Source organism: Artemia franciscana, chromosome 7 (assembly GCF_032884065.1).
Source record: "Artemia franciscana chromosome 7, ASM3288406v1, whole genome shotgun sequence".
Lineage (NCBI taxonomy): Eukaryota > Metazoa > Arthropoda > Branchiopoda > Anostraca > Artemiidae > Artemia > Artemia franciscana.
This window is the reverse complement of record NC_088869.1, coordinates 39,985,055-40,007,546: the sequence shown is the minus strand read 5'-3', so window position 1 is coordinate 40,007,546 and position 22,492 is coordinate 39,985,055. Positions and strand designations below refer to the sequence as shown.

Here is a 22,492-nt window from a genome sequence, read left to right as displayed (position 1 = left end):
AGCATCTTGATTGTCGTTTCAACTCTTTACGCTATTCAGGCTTTTACCTAGATTATGTGAGGCGTCAGAAAGGCTGATTTTAATACCGTAAAAAAATTACTTTAAAACTTATGTGAGGTGTCAGAAAGGCCGATTGTAATACTTTAAAAAAAGTTACTTTAAAACTTATGTGAGGTGTCAGAAAGGCCGATTGTAATACTTTAAAAAAAATTACTTTAAAACTTATGTGAGGTGTCAGAAAGGCCGATTGTAATACTTTAAAAAAAGTTACTTTAAAACTTATGTGAGGTGTCAGAAAGGTCGATTGTAATGCTTTAAAAAAAGTTACTTAAAGAAACTTAAGTATTAAAAACCTAAAAAACCCCAAGCCCAACTAGAATTCCAAGCCAAGTTTCAAACAGGGCATGCGTTGCAGCATCTTGATTGTCGTTTCAACTCTTGAAAATTATCTAAAACTATTTAGTTACGCTATTCAGGCTTTTACCTAGATTATATGAGGCGTTAGAAACGCCAATTTTAATACTGTAAAAAAATTACTTTAAAAACTTATGTGAGACGTCAGAAAGGTCGATTTTAATACTTTAAGAAAAAGTTACTTAAAGAAACTTAAGTATTAAAAACCTAAAAAACCCCAAGCCCAACTAGAATTCCAAGCCAAGTTTCAAACAGGGCATGCGTTGCAGCATCTTGATTGTCGTTTCAACTCTTTACGCTATTCAGGCTTTTACCTAGATTATGTGAGGCGTCAGAAAGGCCGATTTTAATACTGTAAAAAAATTACTTTAAAAACTTATGTGAGACGTCAGAAAGGTCGATTGTAATGCTTTAAAAAACGTTACTTAAAGAAACTTAAGTATTAAAAACCTAAAAAACCCCAAGCCCAACTAGAATTCCAAGCCAAGTTTCAAACAGGGCATGCGTTGCAGCATCTTGATTGTCGTTTCAACTCTTTACGCTATTCAGGCTTTTACCTAGATTATGTGAGGCGTCAGAAAGGCTGATTTTAATACCGTAAAAAAATTACTTTAAAACTTATGTGAGGTGTCAGAAAGGCCGATTGTAATACTTTAAAAAAAGTTACTTTAAAACTTATGTGAGGTGTCAGAAAGGCCGATTGTAATACTTTAAAAAAAATTACTTTAAAACTTATGTGAGGTGTCAGAAAGGCTGATTGTAATACTTTAAAAAAAGTTACTTTAAAACTTATGTGAGGTGTCAGAAAGGTCGATTGTAATGCTTTAAAAAAAGTTACTTAAAGAAACTTAAGTATTAAAAACCTAAAAAACCCCAAGCCCAACTAGAATTCCAAGCCAAGTTTCAAACAGGGCATGCGTTGCAGCATCTTGATTGTCGTTTCAAATCTTGAAAATTATCTAAAACTATTTAGTTACGCTATTCAGGCTTTTACCTAGATTATATGAGGCGTTAGAAACGCCAATTTCAATACTGTAAAAAAATTACTTTAAAAACTTATGTGAGACGTCAGAAAGGTCGATTTTAATACTTTAAGAAAAAGTTACTTAAAGAAACTTAAGTATTAAAAACCTAAAAAACCCCAAGCCCAACTAGAATTCCAAGCCAAGTTTCAAACAGGGCATGCGTTGCAGCATCTTGATTGTCGTTTCAACTCTTTACGCTATTCAGGTTTTTACCTAGATTATATGAGGCGTTAGAAACGCCAATTTTAATACTGTAAAAAAATTACTTTAAAAACTTATGTGAGACGTCAGAAAGGTCGATTGTAATGCTTTAAAAAACGTTACTTAAAGAAACTTAAGTATTAAAAACCTAAAAAACCCCAAGCCCAACTAGAATTCCAAGCCAAGTTTCAAACAGGGCATGCGTTGCAGCATCTTGATTGTCGTTTCAACTCTTGAAAATTATCTAAAACTATTTAGTTACGCTATTCAGGCTTTTACCTAGATTATATGAGGCGTTAGAAACGCCAATTTTAATACTGTAAAAAAATTACTTTAAAAACTTATGTGAGACGTCAGAAAGGTCGATTTTAATACTTTAAGAAAAAGTTACTTAAAGAAACTTAAGTATTAAAAACCTAAAAAACCCCAAGCCCAACTAGAATTCCAAGCCAAGTTTCAAACAGGGCATGCGTTGCAGCATCTTGATTGTCGTTTCAACTCTTTACGCTATTCAGGCTTTTACCTAGATTATGTGAGGCGTCAGAAAGGCCGATTTTAATACTGTAAAAAAATTACTTTAAAAACTTATGTGAGACGTCAGAAAGGTCGATTGTAATGCTTTAAAAAACGTTACTTAAAGAAACTTAAGTATTAAAAACCTAAAAAACCCCAAGCCCAACTAGAATTCCAAGCCAAGTTTCAAACAGGGCATGCGTTGCAGCATCTTGATTGTCGTTTCAACTCTTTACGCTATTCAGGCTTTTACCTAGATTATGTGAGGCGTCAGAAAGGCTGATTTTAATACCGTAAAAAAATTACTTTAAAACTTATGTGAGGTGTCAGAAAGGCCGATTGTAATACTTTAAAAAAAGTTACTTTAAAACTTATGTGAGGTGTCAGAAAGGCCGATTGTAATACTTTAAAAAAAATTACTTTAAAACTTATGTGAGGTGTCAGAAAGGCCGATTGTAATACTTTAAAAAAAGTTACTTTAAAACTTATGTGAGGTGTCAGAAAGGTCGATTGTAATGCTTTAAAAAAAGTTACTTAAAGAAACTTAAGTATTAAAAACCTAAAAAACCCCAAGCCCAACTAGAATTCCAAGCCAAGTTTCAAACAGGGCATGCGTTGCAGCATCTTGATTGTCGTTTCAACTCTTTACGCTATTCAGGCTTTTACCTAGATTATGTGAGGCGTCAGAAAGGCTGATTTTAATACCGTAAAAAAATTACTTTAAAACTTATGTGAGGTGTCAGAAAGGCCGATTGTAATACTTTAAAAAAAGTTACTTTAAAACTTATGTGAGGTGTCAGAAAGGCCGATTGTAATACTTTAAAAAAAATTACTTTAAAACTTATGTGAGGTGTCAGAAAGGCCGATTGTAATACTTTAAAAAAAGTTACTTTAAAACTTATGTGAGGTGTCAGAAAGGTCGATTGTAATGCTTTAAAAAAAGTTACTTAAAGAAACTTAAGTATTAAAAACCTAAAAAACCCCAAGCCCAACTAGAATTCCAAGCCAAGTTTCAAACAGGGCATGCGTTGCAGCATCTTGATTGTCGTTTCAACTCTTGAAAATTATCTAAAACTATTTAGTTACGCTATTCAGGCTTTTACCTAGATTATATGAGGCGTTAGAAACGCCAATTTTAATACTGTAAAAAAAATCACTTTAAAAACTTATGTGAGACGTCAGAAAGGTCGATTTTAATACTTTAAGAAAAAGTTACTTAAAGAAACTTGAGTATTAAAAAACCTTAAAAACCATAAACTCAACTAGAATTCCAAGCCAAGTTTCAAACAGAGAAGGCGTTACGACATCTTGATTGTCGTTTGAACTCTTGAAAATTATCTAAAACTATTTAGTTACGCTATTCAGGCTTTTACCTAGATTATATGAGGCGTTAGAAACGCCAATTTTAATACTGTAAAAAAAATTACTTTAAAAACTTATGTGAGACGTCAGAAAGGTCGATTTTAATACTTTAAGAAAAAGTTACTTAAAGAAACTTAAGTATTAAAAAACCTTAAAAACCATAAACTCAACTAGAATTCCAAGCCAAGTTTCAAACAGAGAAGGCGTTACGACATCTTGATTGTCATTTGAACTCTTGAAACTTATCTAAAATTATTTAGTTACGCTATTCAGGCTTTTACCAAGATTATATGAGGCGTTAGAAAAGCCAATTTTAATACTGTAAAAAATTACTTTAAAAACTTATGTGAGACGTCAGAAAGGTCGATTTTAATACTTTAAGAAAAAGATACTTAAAGAAACTTAAGTATTAAAAACCTTAAAAACCATAAACTCAACTAGAATTCCAAGCCAAGTTTCAAACAGAGAAGGCGTTACGACATCTTGATTGTCGTTTGAACTCTTGAAAATTATCTAAAACTATTTAGTTACGCTATTCAGGCTTTTACCTAGATTATATGAGGCGTTAGAAACGCCAATTTTAATACTGTAAAAAAATTACTTTAAAAACTTATGTGAGACGTCAGAAAGGTCGATTTTAATACTTTAAGAAAAAGTTACTTAAAGAAACTTAAGTATTAAAAAACCTTAAAAACCATAAACTCAACTAGAATTCCAAGCCAAGTTTCAAACAGAGAAGGCGTTACGACATCTTGATTGTCGTTTGAACTCTTTACGCTATTCAGGCTTTTACCTAGATTATGTGAGGCGTCAGAAAGGCCGATTTTAATACTTTAAAAAAAGTTACTTTAAAACTTATGTGAGGTGTCAGAAAGGTCAATTTTAATGCTTTAAAAAAAGTTACTTAAAGAAACTTAAGTATTAAAAACCTAAAAGCCCCTAAGCCCAACTAGAATTCCAAGCCAAGTTTCAAACAGGGCATGCGTTGCAGCATCTTGATAGTCGTTTCAAATCTTGAAAATTATCGAAAACTATTTAGTTACGCTATTCAGGCTTTTACCTAGATTATATGAGGCGTTAGAAACGCCAATTTTAATACTGTAAAAAAATTACTTCAAAAACTTATGTGAGGCGTCAGAAAGGTCAATTTTAATACTTTATGAAAAAGTTACTTAAAGAAACTTAAGTATTAAAAAACCTTAAAAACCATAAACTAAACTAGAATTCCAAGCCAAGTTTCAAACACAGAAGGCGTTACGACATCTTGATTGTCATTTGAACTCTTGAAAATTATCTAAAACTATTTAGTTCCGCTATTCAGGTTTTTACCTAGATTATATGAGGCGTCAGAAAGGCCAATTTTAATACTTTTAGAAAAAGTTACTTAAAGAAACTTAAGTATAAAAAAAACCTAAAAAACCCTAAGCCCAACTAGAATTCCAAGCCAAGTTTCGAACAGAGAATGCGTTACGACATCTTGATTGTCGTTTGAACTCTTAAAAATTATCTAAGACTATTTAGTTACGCTATTCAGGCTTTTACCTCGATCATATGAGGCTCCAGAAAGGCCGATTTTAATATTGTAAAAAGTTACTTTAAAAACTTAAGTTTAAAATAACCTAAAACAAACTTTAAAAGGTTGACAGATCCACGAGTCACATCATTCTGGCTTCGTTTACCAGCGCATAAAAAAGGGAGGAACTACCTAGAAACGCAAGGGACCTTTTTTGATCTCCTTCCTCCTTGAGTGCCAGACGTTGTATCACGGACTTGGTCACGGAAATGCCTGTTATCAGCTGCCTTAGTTGACCTGAAGTATGCTGCCATTCCTGTTATAAACAAGGTGATCCTTTTATCATTAAACAAGTTTCTCAAATCAGCTACATAACTGCGCAGAGACTGATCAGCCCCAACCATCCTTTCCAGAAACTCTGAAAATCTTACGACTATCAATACGTAATCTTCTGTAATGGTTGTGACGTTTTCTTTGACCTATAATACATAGTTGATGAATCAATTAAAATGGAGGTGCGGACCTCTTAGAGAGGTTTCTGACCCAATCATTGCATTTAATAACTTAGATACAGGATACATAAGATAAAAACGGTTGAGACATCGAAGACATTAAATTGTAACCATTTCTGCATTTGAAAAATTCTTTGTTTAAATTAAAATGATATAAAGTTCAAAATTATCTAAAGAACTAAATCAGATTCGTGGTGACATAAAATGACAACAATGAAGATATCAAAAGCTTCAAATTCTACCCATTTCTGCATTTGAGAAAATACTTTTTGAAAAAACAACAACTTATAATTATGTTCAAAACAATTATCTTAAAAGAAATAAAAAAGACAGATAACTAAGTTATTCTAGAAGAACGGACAGGGCAAGCTCATATTAAATCCGTTCATTCCGTATCAGAACACATTTTATTTTCTATTAAATTGCAGTTTTTGAAAAACCAGAACCTAATAATTTTATGATCATTTTATTTTTGGAATTCACTGTTTGATTGCAATAAAATGCAGACAAAGCACAAAATATAGCATAAAATAAAAATCTATTTTACAGAGATTCCTTAGCCAAGTGTTTTCCAAAAGTAAAGATTTTTGCCGGAAGAAATAACAAAACATTCTCACGAGAAGGCTCAAATCATGCGCTAATTTATACAATTATACAGTCAGAACTTTTTTATACGTCATACATTTTTGCGTCATACTTACATTTTTCCAGATACTTTATACACCGCACACATTTGCATTTGATTTTGATTTTTTTTAAATCAAATACAAAATGCACACTTGTCGGTTAACTAGAGGCGAAATGACATGAAAAATTCATGATTCTTATATGCTCAGGGCAATGTATTAGTGGCAACGTCACTAGTCAAAAGATCATCAATCAAGCATTTTACTCAAACTAAAAATAAATATACTTTTACCGGCCCTTTATGGTTATTTGACCCACTGAACATGCCTCGTAGCATCAAATACACTAAGTTCAGTGATTCGCTTGCTAATAAGGCAGCAAGACTCACCACCAGCCAGCGAGGTCATATCACAGACTTACTATTAGGTTTCTCCAGATATCTTACTCCTAGTAAAATACAAAGGCCGAGGGGTTCCTCAATTATAATGATTATCTAACAAAACAAGCCCGTCCACGCAATGTCATTGCATTGCAAAACGCTCCATCCGCACTTAGATTGAATTGAAAAATGCACCGCCCACTCAATGTCATTAGACATCGCCGACCTTTATGAATTCAAGTCATCTGATTGGATGGCATTTCAGGTTTCCAAAACCACTGAAGTGAGAAATCTGTGTAAGCATCGATAATCTGTGTTCACAATAACACAACAGATATTACCAGATGCCTAACTATAATATCACGCAAATGACTGGTACCTCTCCATATCCAGTTAAAACTGAATGATAGTTTTATTTAACTATAGCGAATAACTGAAAAAGAAGAAGAGAGACAGAATTGACTCAAACAAAACCCCTAAGAACATGCAAAATAGTATTGCAAAACTCTGTTGGGAGTGTCCTCTCTTCTTGGCGAACTGGCCCAGGCATCTCTCCCCCAAAAAATAAGGCTATGCCCAAATTTAAAATAAATACAAAGCCATGTGTATATTTTCGAAGATCACACTCCCTTTCCATGACGTACAAATAACAGTTCAAATAGGGATAAATCCTTTTATTAGACTGTAAAAAACAATGATAAAAATTGAGTATTTCAATCACATACACAGCGACCGTTATCAGCAAATAAATAATTTATCATCAGTTTATCTGTCGATGACTATCGCACTATATGTGATCGAAATATCCGGATTTTTTATCATTGTTTTTCTCTGTCTAATAAAAGTTTTATCCCTATTTGAACTGTTATTTGCAAAAATAAAGCCAAAACAAGGTTTGTTGTACCATGACTTGTCTTAAAAAAAAAAAAAAAAAAAAAAAAAAAAAAAAAAAAAAAAAAAAAAAAAAAAAAAAAAAAAAAAAAATAGGCTTTCGAAAAGAACGAATTAAAGATGGTTTACATATGCTCTTAAATCAATGGATCAATATTTTCGCTGTTACAGTTCATATAATCTTATTTATACATAATTATACATAATTCATTTTTCTTATTTCAAAGCAAGATTTGAGAATTTTTCACGATCATATAAACTACGAAAATATGACAATAAGTACGACAATATTTGACAGTATGTCAAATTTCGACAACTCACTTGAAATTGTAGTCAATTCTATGATTGACAGTCACTTTCTTCTACCACTTTCTACTTCCTCAGACTTGCTTCCTTTCTTCCTTAAATCTACTACCTTCACCCCAACGGATGATACATTTCGCATTGTACATGGTTTCTTAAAAACTACACAAGACCTTAAACTTAATCAACTACACCGATAAGAAATTGACACCACTTGACAATTACGGTGCCATTCTTAAAATACCCCAGGGAACAAGAAAAAATTAAGGAGTATGTAAATAAAAGAGGTGAAAAATATTTTCATTTAAATATCAGCAAAAACAAAGCTCTTGGTTACAGCTGCAATTTTATCACAAAACGTATTTTTTCCTGTAAATATTTTTTTGCTCCCTCCATTGAATTTGGGGAGATTAGTAGATGTCCAAGCCACAACATTACTGCTACCCTCTGGTTTTGTTATATTAGCTCAATGTTGCTCAATTTTTTTTTGAATTTTCATTAAACAATCGAAAAAAATCCTTAGGAAAGATTGTTATTACTAGCATAATATACTTTCAAATGTTAAGTGAATTCAAAAAGGGACGCTAAATAGTCATTAAAAGAAATTGGGAGAGAAAAGAGGTGAGTGGATCCCCACATGACATCATAGCATCTTGATTCTATGATGTCATATCGTAGCATCATGGATGTCACATGCTATACCAACATGTCACACGATGTCAAAGCATCAAGATATCAAGAAGGATTTTGTAGTGTATGGGGTAAAGAGAATCCGTGAGACTAAATGGAGACTTTTCTAACATTAAAAGAGCTTAGGTCAAAACTGACGATAAACGTTCATAACAAGCATTACTAAAAAAAGAGTAACGTCAAAAACAGAGTATTTTCCAAGAAGTTCAATTTTTGTAACCAAAAATTCCACGATATTCATCATCATCACCATCAAAATAGCATAAGCTACAGCGGTTATGATGCCCTTTTTAGATGTCGAAAAACCCTAGAACATTGAAAATAAACACCTTGAATACATCACATTGAAGCCAGATTCATAAGTCTTCCAAGCTCTGAACGTAAGAAATCCGGTTAACATACATCATTCATGTCACAATCATGACATTTGCTATTACGTAATATTTCACATGATATGACACAATCATCACTATTACATAAAACTTGATATTGATGTTGATACCTAAAATATAAACCTGGATATTTTTACTTCTTTAAATTTTTCTAGCTGAAAAAAGAAAAAAAAGAAAACAGAACTATGAAGCACTGTTGTCTCTGGATAATATTATAAGCTAGACACACACAAAGCCTATATGTCAGGAATGGAAGCGTACCGTCAAAAATTGATGACCAGTAAATCTAATGACCGTGATGAAGGAGGAAAAAAAAAATGAAAACTAACGACATTGTAATGAAAACTAATAGTAACATTATGATAACTAATGACGATGAAATAACAACAAATTAATGACAACTAATAACAATTACAGAACTGATAAAATGATGAGACTAATGACAATGATTACCTTTCCATCTTCAGATACAAGATGTTGAATAGATTTCTTCTCCCATACGACAGAATTTGGGAGTAGATTATCACCGAATTTGAACTGAATACTGGCATCATTTAGGAGTTGAACAATAATTTCACTATTTTTCCACAAATTTAGAATGTTGGCATCTAAAAAGACCGTCACATACTATAAATAAAAATATATTTATTTAATACTTAAAAACTACACAACTAATCAGGTATGTACGCAAGAACTTGGGAGGACACATTTCAAAACAGAATAAGAGCAATTTCAATGGACAAAATAAGAAATTAAGAAAAAATTGTTCAGGGGGAGGACGGGTACAAAAACTTACTAGAAGCTTAAAATGACTTTAAAATATGAATAAGTCTTTTGCAATGGTAATTTCGTTCCTAAAATGGGTACATGTTTAGAGCCACCCTCCCCGTCCCATGAAATCATTCCCTCTAAGTCTTCGGATGTGAACTAAAACACCTTTAAATCTGCCTTACCTTGGATTTGTGATAGAACAAAAAGATGAACAATTCAAAATTCTATCAAAATCTGAATGTCATTGCTATAAGAGCAATGGAGTAGCCCCCAGGCACAGCACCTGTTGGGCATCATCTATATATATATGACAAATTTAAGAAACATAGGCCCATTAACGTTAATAAAAGGGAAGGGCACACAAACTGACATTGCCTCTAGGTATTTAAAACTTGCTTAGGCCTCTGCTAGATCTTTGTCCCCTCAAGCTCCTTTCCAGAAAAGGGATGCCTCTACATCAATTACCAAAGGCACACTGTCCTTTCATGCATCGGGCCTTGGAGCAGTCTTGTCCAGCTTGGCACTATGCCAATAAGAAAATGTATTGTTTTTCTTTTGTCCGATTCCTCAAGTCAAATATCAGAAGCTGGAGTGACACTAGTACTTAACCAAATTTGGAATTAAAACAACACTCTGAAACTGGTTTATTTGAATACCATTTACTTATCTATTAGAACTTTGGTTGTACAATATTTTTTATATTGTACAACCAACACTAGTACTTAGTGTTGGTTGTGACACTAGTTGCTGGAGTGACACTAGTACTTAACCAAATTTGGAATTAAAACAACACTCTGAAACTGGTTTATTTGAATACCATTTACTTATCTATTAGAACTTTGGTTGTACAATATTTTTTTATATTGTACAACCAACACTAGTACTTAGTGTTGGTTGTGACACTAGTTGCTGGAGTGACACTAGTACTTAACCAAATTTGGAATTAAAACAACACTCTGAAACTGGTTTATTTGAATACCATTTACTTATCTATTAGAACTTTGGTTGTACAATATTTTTTTCGTCCGATGACGAAATCTGATGACTTCGTCTGATGAATAAATCGGAAGGTTTGGCCACGAGTAAGTGGCCACACCCAGTTGTCCGTTTGAGAAGCACGGATACTCGAAATCTATTCTACATACTTGCAGGAATTGTCCTTATGCCTTGTTTATTTTCCTTACAAAAGGACCTGTAAATGTTAATGGTTACGTTAACGGAAACCACAAATATTTAAACTCACATAGCATATCTGTTGACAAACTTTATTGAGTTTCTTAGCGATTCGATAAACGTAATAAAAAAAAGCGCGATTGGAAAATGAAGCCATACAAAATTGGGCCTTTGATCACATTTTTCATTTTTCTTTCATTGCCAAAGGTCTTGTATTATTACTAAGTCGTAGCCTAGTGAATTAATTTTTTGAGAAGAGTGAAAGGCGCTACAATTGTTAATATTAAACTGTTCAGTGGAATACCTGGCAAACCCAATGATTTTAAGGATTCCATCCTTCTCACTTGGATAACTGTATGTGGCCACTTCAAACGTGGGAGAACCTCCCGATATATTCGTATACAAGCCAGACGAAAAAAACTGTAGCACCCAAAGCACTCAAACAAATATATATAAAGAGCATTAAAAAATCAAATAATTAAATAATTAAATAAACAATTAAATAAATAAAATTATATAAATAATTAAATAAAATTAAATAAATAAAAAATTAAATAATTAAACTAATAAAGCATTAAATAAAGAGCATTAAAATGAACAAATTTGAATGAGTTGTTTTATTTTTTGTGTCTATTTTCTTTATTTACTGCGATGTGCTTTTAAAAATGTTTAGCAGAGACACTCGTCTTCAGCAAAATATATTAGAGCTATTCCATGTATTTGTGACGACATTAATATGCAAAATCTTGGGAAAAATCGATCATAGAAAAAAACATTCCAATGAAAAACTCGACTTCTCCAAGAGTCGGACCCGCAACCCTCGGAAAAGAGGGCCGACGCGCCATCCACTGCGCTAAGTAGGCATATAAACAATAACAATTTTTTTTTTATTTAGGCAAAAAATAATAAACCTATAACCTTTGCAAAAGTGAGCTCAACAGCTTTTTAAAGTTTCTTGGCGAACAGTATAGCAATGCATGCAGGAAAAACAGACCAACATAAACTTGTGTTCATTTATAAAGAATGGAAAATCAGACGTCTATCCTTGATAGCATCTGTTTTTTAAAAAATAAGTGAAGAACTGACGTCCACAACTCACTATCAATCGAAAACCAAGTCAGAGCAAAGCACCATGCGCAAATAACACCAGGATGCAATTTAAACTTGGCCCGGGGACATCAATGATCCATGGTATTAAAAAAATATGATAGCATGAGAAAACCCTCAGAAAAAAAACTTTCATTCAAAGTGATCTTTTTTAGGTTGTCAATCTCAGAAATTAAAAATGTGTTTACAATTTTTCAGAAGGTACCAAAGTGATACTGTTTAGATAATTCAGGCAGAGTATTACAGGCAGAAAAAGGATTCAAATCCAATAAAACTGACAGCATAAATTGAATTTGAATACTGGCACAATAACAAAGATAATAAATAAAATAATCAGGTACAAGAGATGAACTAGTTCTGAGGGTCACAAAAGCATCACCGTTTAGTTGAAGAAAAATGCAAGACTACAGAGAGACTTTAAATCCAGTAGCAGCAAATTAACACACCAAATTTGTTTCAAGGATAAGTTTCTCAAGGAAAAATTTGTTTCAGTTTCCAAAAGCTTGACTTAAAAACATTTAGGACCTGGCAATTAGCCTCAAACCATCGAGTTACTCCCTCAAACATAACAACCAATTTGATACGAACCTTAGACTCGGGTCTGACACCAGTGCCACGGGTACAGCTGTCAGTGGAAGCATCTAGAAGGGTCATCATCTTCTGATGAAAATCTGCGTTTCTGGGAAAGGGATGATTCAGGGTAACATAGACGACAATAAACCTCTGGTTTTTAGTTCCTAATCGCAACAGTAGAATTATTATCATAAATCAATACCAAAACTAGTCCAAGACCCGAATCTTGTAGAACACCATACTGAACTAGAGATGGTGAGTGAAAAAGAGGATCTACAGAGATGACAAGAAAAAGACAAGGAGAAAAAGACAAGCATTTGGGAAACCATTGCCGTTTTCTAAAGATTTGCTAAATACACATAATATAGATACTGGCTGATAATTAGCTGGTCACTCCAAGATTCATCTTTACATAAAACATGCTCGCTCAAGTAAATTGAGAAAAATTCCACTCACCAATGACAGATTTACAAGTCTTGTCAAAGGAGAACAAATCAAGAGAAGGACAAATTTAACTACTTTAGTGGGAATAAAAGTAGGAGCAGAAGACGCTGAGCCTTTCAACCTGCTAACCAGTCTAGTTATCTAGACCTCAGACACTAGCTTTAGGGCCACCGACTTCAGGCACGAGGGACCAAGATACTACTTGAAATGAGCTTTAGAAGGAGATGATCTAACTGAAGCAGCAGTTGATGACAGCAAATTAGCAGGTAAATGCTTCCTGAACGTTAAGTTGACCTTTAACAACCAGGCAATCAACCACCAAACTTGGAGGAATGCCAGAAGACGAAGAAAAAGAGCTAAGGATGGAATTGACAACCTGCCAAGTTTTGTAAATATCCTATCCACACTTCAAAATTCTTCGAAATAACAAAGAGATTAACCTTCCAAATCAAAGAACTGTGGATCTTTGTATAGACTTCCAAATGCTCAAGATGAACAATAACAGCACTCCATAATGACTTTGTGGAATTGTAATATTTCTAGAGGTTATTTTTTCTGCTTGGTTTTTTGAGATGGTTTGGCGTCATCCATGGATTCAAGAGAATGAGTCTTTTACACAGAAGCACAAGAGGATATAGTTACAACGATAATAGAAGTTTTAAAAGCTTGTAGAAAAAAATAGCATTGTGCGGAAAATTCCGTATCCTTGTCAAAAACCTTCCATGAAGTCTCTGTGGGCTAATACCCAGGATCTGAGAGGGGTTGGCTAATTCTGTCAAATTTAGGGCACATGAACATAAAGTAGGGGTCTTCCAACTCAATATCTTTTTATAAGAGAATAGAGAAAAGACAAGAAAATTGATCAGATCTGTTATTTACTGGTCCAAAATAATACATCAAAGAGAAGAGAAAAGAAAACAACGTTGATCAATGATAGTGTAGTCATAGTTACACAGATTGGAATAGGGGCGATCCAGGGGGGGGGGGACAGGAGACTACAGGCCCACCACAATTTTTGTTATCTTTTTTTTACCTTCTTTAAATAAATTTATTAATTTGGTCAATTATTAGCACTCTTGTCACATTGGGCCACCCCCAGCATTTTGCTCTAGATCCGCCTTTGGTTTGCCCTCTGATTTCAAACCACATCAAGAAAGACCAGCAAGAGCAGTGACAGCAGCTGTACCTCGTATACGGCCAATCAATATGTCTCGAAACTTATATTTGAAAAGCTTTGTTCCCTCATTTGTGAAGTTTTTTAATGTTACTGCGCTAGTAAGCAAGAATAGCTACAGCTTTAGTTCGTTATGTTATATAGTTATATCATATTTTACTGATTTTAAGTGGACGTACTGATTACAGTGTACTGATTTTAAGTGGACAATTAGATTTATTTTAAAGTATCTCATAAGTGTTGACTATGGATTGTACATGTATTTTGACAACTAAATGAATATTTGGCTTGTCTGCTGTGTTAGTTTGTTAGTTATATTTTATTATGTTTTGACTAGTCAGTTATTGTGTACTGATTTTAAGCAGATGACTAGAACTATTTTAAATCATTTCATAAGTGTTGACATAGATTGTATGTATATTTATGTTTTGACGACTAAACGAATATTCGGCTTGTCTGCTGCCCGTTTTGAAAATAAATTGAATTGAATTGAACGGAATACATAATTTTGGTAGAATTTCAGATTAAGCCAAAATTGACCAAAAATCCTTTGTCGCCAAAGATACAAAATATAAGCTAAGGTTGAAATCACTTGTTGTAGTAAACTCACAGAGAATTCTTTATATTGTTTTCAACAGCTTATTAAGGATCTTAAAGACGTGAATAGACTGGTAAACATTGCCTATAATGAGGTCCTTCCCAAGTGTCTAATACTCAATGAAAATTGATCCATAGACCACTTCCTGAATTCTGGATGGATAAATTCTGACGGTGTGTAGAAGGTCATTAGACATATACCACTCTTTGCCTTGCACGACTCCTTGCTTTGCATGACTCCTTGCCGTCCCCCACCAATTTAGTCAATCCATCTTACATTTGCTATATCCAGCAACCTTTCATTTCTAGCATTCAGAAAGGTTTCACATAGCCTAATAACATCATGTAGTCCTAACATCAGAAAGACAATAAACACCTAAACATGCTCATTACACTTAGTAACAATCTTTAAATTGGAAATGCATTGATAACTTACCAAGGCGAAAAAAAATGTTGTATTTCTATTGTCCAGGTATACAAAATCATTTACAACACTCAAAATGTCCAGTGTGTTTTTCATACTGGTATGAAACCAGGTATGGTTTCATACTGAGCATACTGGTATGGTATGCTCAGTATTTTTTCAGCTCAAGTAGACGTCCATCAAGGGAGCAGAAATTCTTTGGAACCACAGTTAGGAAAGCTAATAACACTTGTCATCATCTTATATAAAATGCAAAAAAACACGTAGGCCTAACCCCTATCTAAGCTTAAAACCATCAAAATAATGTCAGATCGACAGAAATTTGTTACGCATAAACATTAGCTTCTAAAATAAAAGAAAAATCACTCATATTTCAAGAGAAAGTGACAGAATGGTACCTAGTTATGTGATAGTATTTTCTTTTTTTTTTTACTTTGACTCTTTTTTCTATTTATTATTGAATATATTTGTTGTGTCCAAGTATTGTGTGGTTTCTAATGGAAAGATTACTTGTTTTCATAAAACTTTACCTTGAGGTTTTCACCAGGTTTAACTGCTTTTTTGACAGCCTTTTCTGCGTTTTTTATTGCTTTTAACCTTTCTTTTTCAGCCATCTTCTTCTGCCTTTCTTCTAGCTTTTCTTGCCTTTTCCTTTCCTTTTCTTGACTAACAGCTAGTTTTTTCGTAGTTCTATCTTTTCTGGACTTTTTACTGTGGCTTGTCCAACATTCTGTTTCGTCTTGAGATTCTGATCTAATTAAAACACCTTCTTCCACATCATATAGATGATGTTTCTGATAATCTTCTATGGATAGAGTTTCTTCTATCTCATTAGAAGTTGATAAACCACTGACTTGCTTTTCAAACAGAGGTTTATCACTTCCTTTATGAAATTCATTAGATTTTGTTGTTGTAGCTAGTCTTTCACTTAGAGGTGGCAAAGATAACCTAAAAAAGGGTGTAAATAATTTTTAGCAAAATAGGGGTCATGTCACCTGAAGAAAAGGAAGATGGCAAAATTTCTTACAAATATCACCACAAAGCAACATAATGACTACTTGTATAAAATCTTGTGACTTTAAAGCTTCATTCTTTTTACTGACTTAAATTTTTGTATAGAAGAACCAATCAGGTTGACTTTAACTTTTCTCTCTTTTTTACTGGTTTAAAATGTTGCAGAGTAAGATAGTAAAATTATTTGGGTTTCAAAAAGCTGAAGTTATTTGGCTTCTTTTTTTGACAAATGCTAAGGTATGATGTGATTGGCAGACAAAAATAATTCACAGATGTAACCAATGAAATTGAGGCAACGTTTATGGAACTGTAGAAAAGTAATCATTCTTTTTCTCTTTGATATTATAAAGGAAATCTTAAAAGATATTTTATTATTGACAATTGATGCATTTTACCTCAAATTTCACCCAACAATAGAATACATAATCCAACACTGATAGAAATTTGAGCACAAGTGATCAATTTATTATTTCAAAACTGACTTGCCATATTCATCACCAACCAATATTTTCTTTAAAACCAATATAAATTTATGAATAATTGAATAAAAGAAAAAAGAAGTACTTTTTATATGTATTACAAAAAAAATCCCAATACACTTTTTGATTAGAGTTAATAATTTAACAAAGTTCTGGTAAAATAAAAAAAAAAACAACATCAGCAGCAAATGAGAAACATGCTTCAAAATTGGGTGCCAATTGACCACATGTGCTCAATTTTACCATTCTAGGTTAACTTACAAGACTTATCACCAAAATGAAAGTCAAACTTTCAATTTAAAACCCATCTGCTTTAAGGACAATTGAATAAAAGAAGACAGCTATATTTCTTATGTCTGTAACAAATCCAAATACACTTTTTAATTACAGTTAGTCATTTTACAATTATTCAAATTTTTATAAAAATTTTCAGCAGAAATGAAATACATCAGCAAAATTGCATATAATTGAGAACATTGGCTCAATTTTACTGTTCTGAAAGAAGAAAGCAGTACTTCTTATGGGTATTACAAAGAATATACAAACTAGGTTTTTATTTGAAGTAAATTATTTAATAAATTTTTACATTTTTACAAAATATTTTAGCAGTAAAATTTTTAGACATTGAATCTACTTTGGTTACTATTCGTTTAGTGATGGATCCTGACTGCATTCATTCTTGTATTCTGCATGAATGCCAAGCAGTCTTTCCCTGACCACTTTCCTTGCTATTCAGCTTATCATTTGCTATCCATACTACCAAAAGACTGGGAAACTGCTGATATCACTCCTGTATTTAAGAAGGATAGAAAGGACCTTGCTGAAATTTATCCAGCCATAAGTGTGACATCTATGGTTGTTAAGGTTCATGAAAGAATAGACAATTCTGCAGTAATCCAGCACCATGAAGAAAACAAGATCTTGCATAGCATGGTCCATTGTTTTTGTAATGGAAAATTGGTTCCTATCAATTTTCTGTAATCATACGACTATAAAATTAAGTTACTTGATGGTGAGATGCCTGCTGATATCACTCCTGCGTTTAAGAAGGGTAGAAAGTACCTTGCTGAAATTTATCGAACCACAAGTGTGACATCTATGGTTGTTAAGGTTCATAGAAGGATTGCTTACATTATTATTAAGGTCATGGAAACTTGCCTCACTATTGTAATGGAAAATCTGTCTTCTGAAATTGCAAAATTATATTATTACCAATTTTCTGAAATCATACAACTATATTATTAAGTTACTTGATACTGAGATGCCTGCTGATATGATTTTGTATGACTTTCCAAAGGCTTTGAATAAAATTTGTCACAATTATATATATATATATATATATATATATATATATATATATATATATATATATATATAACAATTATACATATATAATTATATATGTATGATTATATATATAATTAAAAAGATAAAGGATACAGCATTAGACTTTACAGTCCCTACCTGCAGTGCTGATCTCCGTTTCTTAGCCCTTCAGCCAGGAAGTGCAATGGGGGGTTGGGGGCCAACCATCCTGTGGTTTCGCACACCCATCCTGTTTACCTTCCCCAGATTTCTCCAGGTACCCATTTAAAGCTGGGTCGACTCTGGCTAAGCTTACAGAGTCACGCCATTGACTCCCGTCCCAAACTGAACAATTGGGTACACCGGGATTCGAACCCACGTCCTGTCAGACAAAGGATCCCAAATCCGTATGTTTGGCGATTTGATGGCTCTTGTCACCATATTCTTTCCTCTTCAAAATTAGTTCTGTGCAGAGTGCCTAAGAAAATTGTATTGGGCCCTATGCTGTATATTGTCTTTATTAATGATCCTCCTTTTACTATCAGCAGTAGACTGCACTCTTTAATGATGACTCAAAGTTTCTTGGAAAAACCTTCTCAAGTGAAGATCATACCCTTTCATGGAATAATCTTGATCTGCTTGGTCAATGGGCTGAGGTTTACCATCTTGAATGTTAATGTTGTAAAGTGCCAAATTGCTCACTTTGACAAAAAATCCTTGCAGCTCTTATTTGCTTTCTGGTCATGAATCTTCACTGACTGGAACAAATTCTCTGGAGTTTTTCAAGCAAAGGCTGGCATATTTTCAAGCAAAGGCTGGATGCTGAGTAGGCCATTGAAGAAGTAAAAACTTGACTCAGAAGCTATTGGTCAGCCAATTGCACCTGGTCACTAAACACCATGAAAACAACTTATAGATCATTGACCCTTAAGTTTCACAAGACAAAAAATCCTTATATTACTCCAAGCTGCAATTGAAGGCAAAATAACCAAATACATCTTCCAATTTACTGTCCTTACGTTAATCTACAAGGATCATTACCAGCATGGAAGTTGAATTTCTAATTTATGACTGGTCTACATTTATGGACAGCTGAATAAAAGAGAAAGCTGTTCTTCTTATTGGTATAACAAACCAATAACAAAATAACATAACAAAACATAACATAAACATAAAGAAATAAACATAACGAAATCTAAATATGCTTTGCAGTTACTCTAATATTAATCATTTTATTAAGTTTTGACATTAAAAAAAATCAGCAGCAATGAAGTACATGTTCCTAAAATGGGTGGCAATTGCCCATATCTGCTCAGTTTTACCATTTTAAGTTAATTTACAAGATTGGTCACCAAAATGGAGGTAAAAAACAACTGAGTAATAATAAGACAACAGCAGTTCTTTTGCATATAGCTAAGAAGATCCCAATACAATTTTTAATTATAGATAATTATTTTACAAATTCCTACATTTCAATAAACAACAAAGAGAGATAAAACTCTACAAAAAGAAAACTTCAAGCGAGACGACGGCCAGTGGAGAGGAAAGACTTTTGTTTATTGTCATGTCTGGCCAGTTCAGCTTAAGAACTTTCATCCTACATTTCAACTAAATTTTTAAGCAACAAGTAAATATATCTTAAACATTGCTGTTAATCAAGAGGGTAGGCCTATTTTTTTCTGTTCTTATATTAGCCTAATCAAGAACAATCATTACCCAACTGGAAGTTAAAGTTTTACTTTAAGACTTGTCTAAAATTATGGATCACTGAATAAAAGAAGAAAGGAGAATTTCTTAGAGGTGGCTAAATATATATATATATACACTTTCGGTTTACATTTAACCTGAACTATTTTATATATTTGGGAATTTCTAAAAAAAATTTCAACAGCAACAATATATATCTTCCTATATTCATGATAAATGACCACATGTGCTCTATTTTACTGTTCTTAAGTTAATCTATAAGAATCATTCCCAACATCAAAGTTAAATTTTACTTTATAACTGGTTTACATTTAAGGATATCTGAATGAAAGAAGAAAGTAGTTGTTCTAATAGGTATTGCAAACAAAATCCAAACATGCTATTAAATAATTGCTAATTATTTTTACAGAAATTTAATATTAAGAAAAAAACACATGAAAAACATCAGCAATGACATACATGTTGCAATAACAGGTAGTAATTGAGGATTTTTTTTTGTTAATTCATAAAATTTATTGCCAACACAGATAGTTAATATATATGTCACTTGGTTAATATCAAGTGCCATAAAAAAATGAGCAGTAATAAAACAGTGATAACACTGGTCAAATATGGTACTGAAGCATGGGCTCTCAAAAAAAAAAATGGAGGAAGATTTACTAAATGTTTTCTAGAGAAATTGCCTATGAATTATTTTGGATACCAGTCTGATTAGCCATAATTTAAACACTACACTGTACAAAAAGCATGGTTTAATCCTGCTTTCTAGGGCTATAATGAGAAAAAAGTTGATAAGACTAGGGCACAGGCTGCAGATGAAGGTTGACAGATTACCAAATATTGTCAATTACTGCCAACCATCAAGGACTAAATGGAAAGAAGGTCATCCACAGTTGGGGTAGGAGGATGTTGTAAAGGAAGATTTAAGGAAAACGGGATCTTCCAGAGAGGATGTAAAGAGGGAGTCTTTGAGTAGATTAGAATGGAGGAGAAGCATGTGTAGCTGTGTTGGCCTCCAGCAGCTTTGTGCTATGGTGAGTTGGTAGTAGTAGTAGTAGTAATACTGTTAGCAATTGAGCATATACACTCAATTTAGTTGTTGTAATCTTTGTCTGCATGTATCATTAACCTTTAAGCTAAACTTTTACTTACCCTGGAGAACTTAAATGGTAAGTAACAAGTAACAAGTAAAATTTTTTACTTGTCCTGGAAGGTATTTTAAAGTACCCAGCTCCACCCCTTCTCCCTCTAGAGGGCCCTGAAATTTGCCTACATGACAGGTAGGCAAAGTAACTGAAATTTTCAGTTACTAGTTGCTTCTATCTGCCTTTACTTCTGAAAATGCAATTCCTGTTATTTGAGTAGAATTTTGAGCTGTATCAATGTTTTTTTTTCAAAATTTAGGAAATGTATTTGCATATCTTAAAAACCATATAAAATGGGATTGAGCAAAGTTATGAAGCTGAAAACAGTTTTGTTATATTTCAATTAAGCAGAAGATCTATCTTGTAAGGTTTCAGTTTTATAATACACATATTTTTAAAGGTCATCAAAGGTCAGGGCCCTCTAGAGGGAGAAGGAGTGGAGGTAGGTACTTGAAAATACCTTCCCAGGACATACTGTAGCCTGTAGACCTACCCCTGAAAGTTTCATTTTCCTAACCTAAACCCTTTCCAAGATAGCAAGTAGTCAATTTTACCAAATTTCAATTTACTACCCACAAGTCTACCCAGGCCTTTCTTTCAGCATGGGAGGAACCAACCATTTGCCCGACACTATCTATTCCACACATGTGATACTAACCCAGCATATTCTTTTTGCCAAAAAAAAATTTCCTGCATTTCTTAATGTATAATTCTAACCTCTGAAGTTTTAACATCAGCTTGTAATAAGGCTTGCTTTTCAGTTATTTTTGCAGGGCTGATGGTTTTCAGTTTAATAACTTTGCTCAATCCCAAGTTAAAAGGCTTCAAAGATCTACAAAAACATTTCCTAAATTTAAAGTAAAGTGTAATACTTTTGGGAGTGATGTAAGTAGGTCTAAGTATTTGAGTAGCCAAGCCTACTTTTTATAGTTATTTTAAAATGCTAAGGTGTTTCCTTCTCAACAGCCTTAGCCATACACAGATACTAGGCTAATCCTTTTGTCATGTAGCCTGTGTCCTCTTTTAAAACTTAGAAATAAGAAAAGAGTAGATGTGGTAACTTGGTAATAGCCTACCTACCTGATTTATATTTCAGGTTCTGCAATTATTCTTGAAATCTCCTTGGAAATAACTTTTCAAATAGCTTAGGCTACCTGTATTAGATAACTAGCCTAGCCTCTATCTATTTCTTGATTGCTTAACAACAACTATGGTATTAGAAAATCACATAAATAGCCTAAGAAATTTAATGGTAATGCTATTATTTATATAGAGTGATTAGCAGTTTTGAAAGCAACATATTTTTATTTGCCCAACTTTTCTGTTTCAGAAAGTTAAATTGTAGGCTAGTCTAGTTTTAATCTCACCATGGATTATGTATAATATTATTTACAAATTAAATCCTGGTTCTGCAGACCCTGAATCTTAAATACAGATATTACAACTACTTTAGTTTAAAATTCAGTAGCCTATAGGGTAGCTGGATAGGCCTAATATCAGTCTTCAAATGGGCTAGTTTGATAGATTAATTACAGAGTTTCAATGTCTTCATCAGATGACATTTCAGTCATTTCTATATTGAACCATATGTATTTCCGTTTCCACAGATAATGCTATTCTTCAGCTCTTATGATTATTTATCAGCCCAAGAGAAAGGATGATTCATTTCCAGCGTCACAAACTGAATATTTGAATATTACTGCCTTTTATATAAAATATGAAAGGGCGAAGTTGAGATTGCATTGTTCAGTAGCCTT

General features: G+C 33.1%; 1 protein-coding gene across 1 annotated transcript in view; it reads right to left on the bottom strand.

Moving 5' to 3' along the window:
- The window catches only part of LOC136029283 (crossover junction endonuclease EME1-like), a 55,930-nt gene extending 33,506 nt beyond the window's left edge, over positions 1-22,424 (bottom strand). Inside the window, exons 1-4 of the mRNA XM_065707536.1 lie at positions 22,269-22,424; positions 15,616-16,033; positions 9,276-9,449; positions 5,221-5,507 (exon numbers count right to left, since the gene is read on the bottom strand). Coding sequence (XP_065563608.1) covers positions 5,221-5,507; positions 9,276-9,449; positions 15,616-16,033; positions 22,269-22,306 — 917 coding nt within the window. The 5' untranslated portion in view covers positions 22,307-22,424. The remainder of the gene's footprint in view (positions 1-5,220; positions 5,508-9,275; positions 9,450-15,615; positions 16,034-22,268) is intronic.
- Positions 22,425-22,492: the final 68 nt, after the last annotated feature.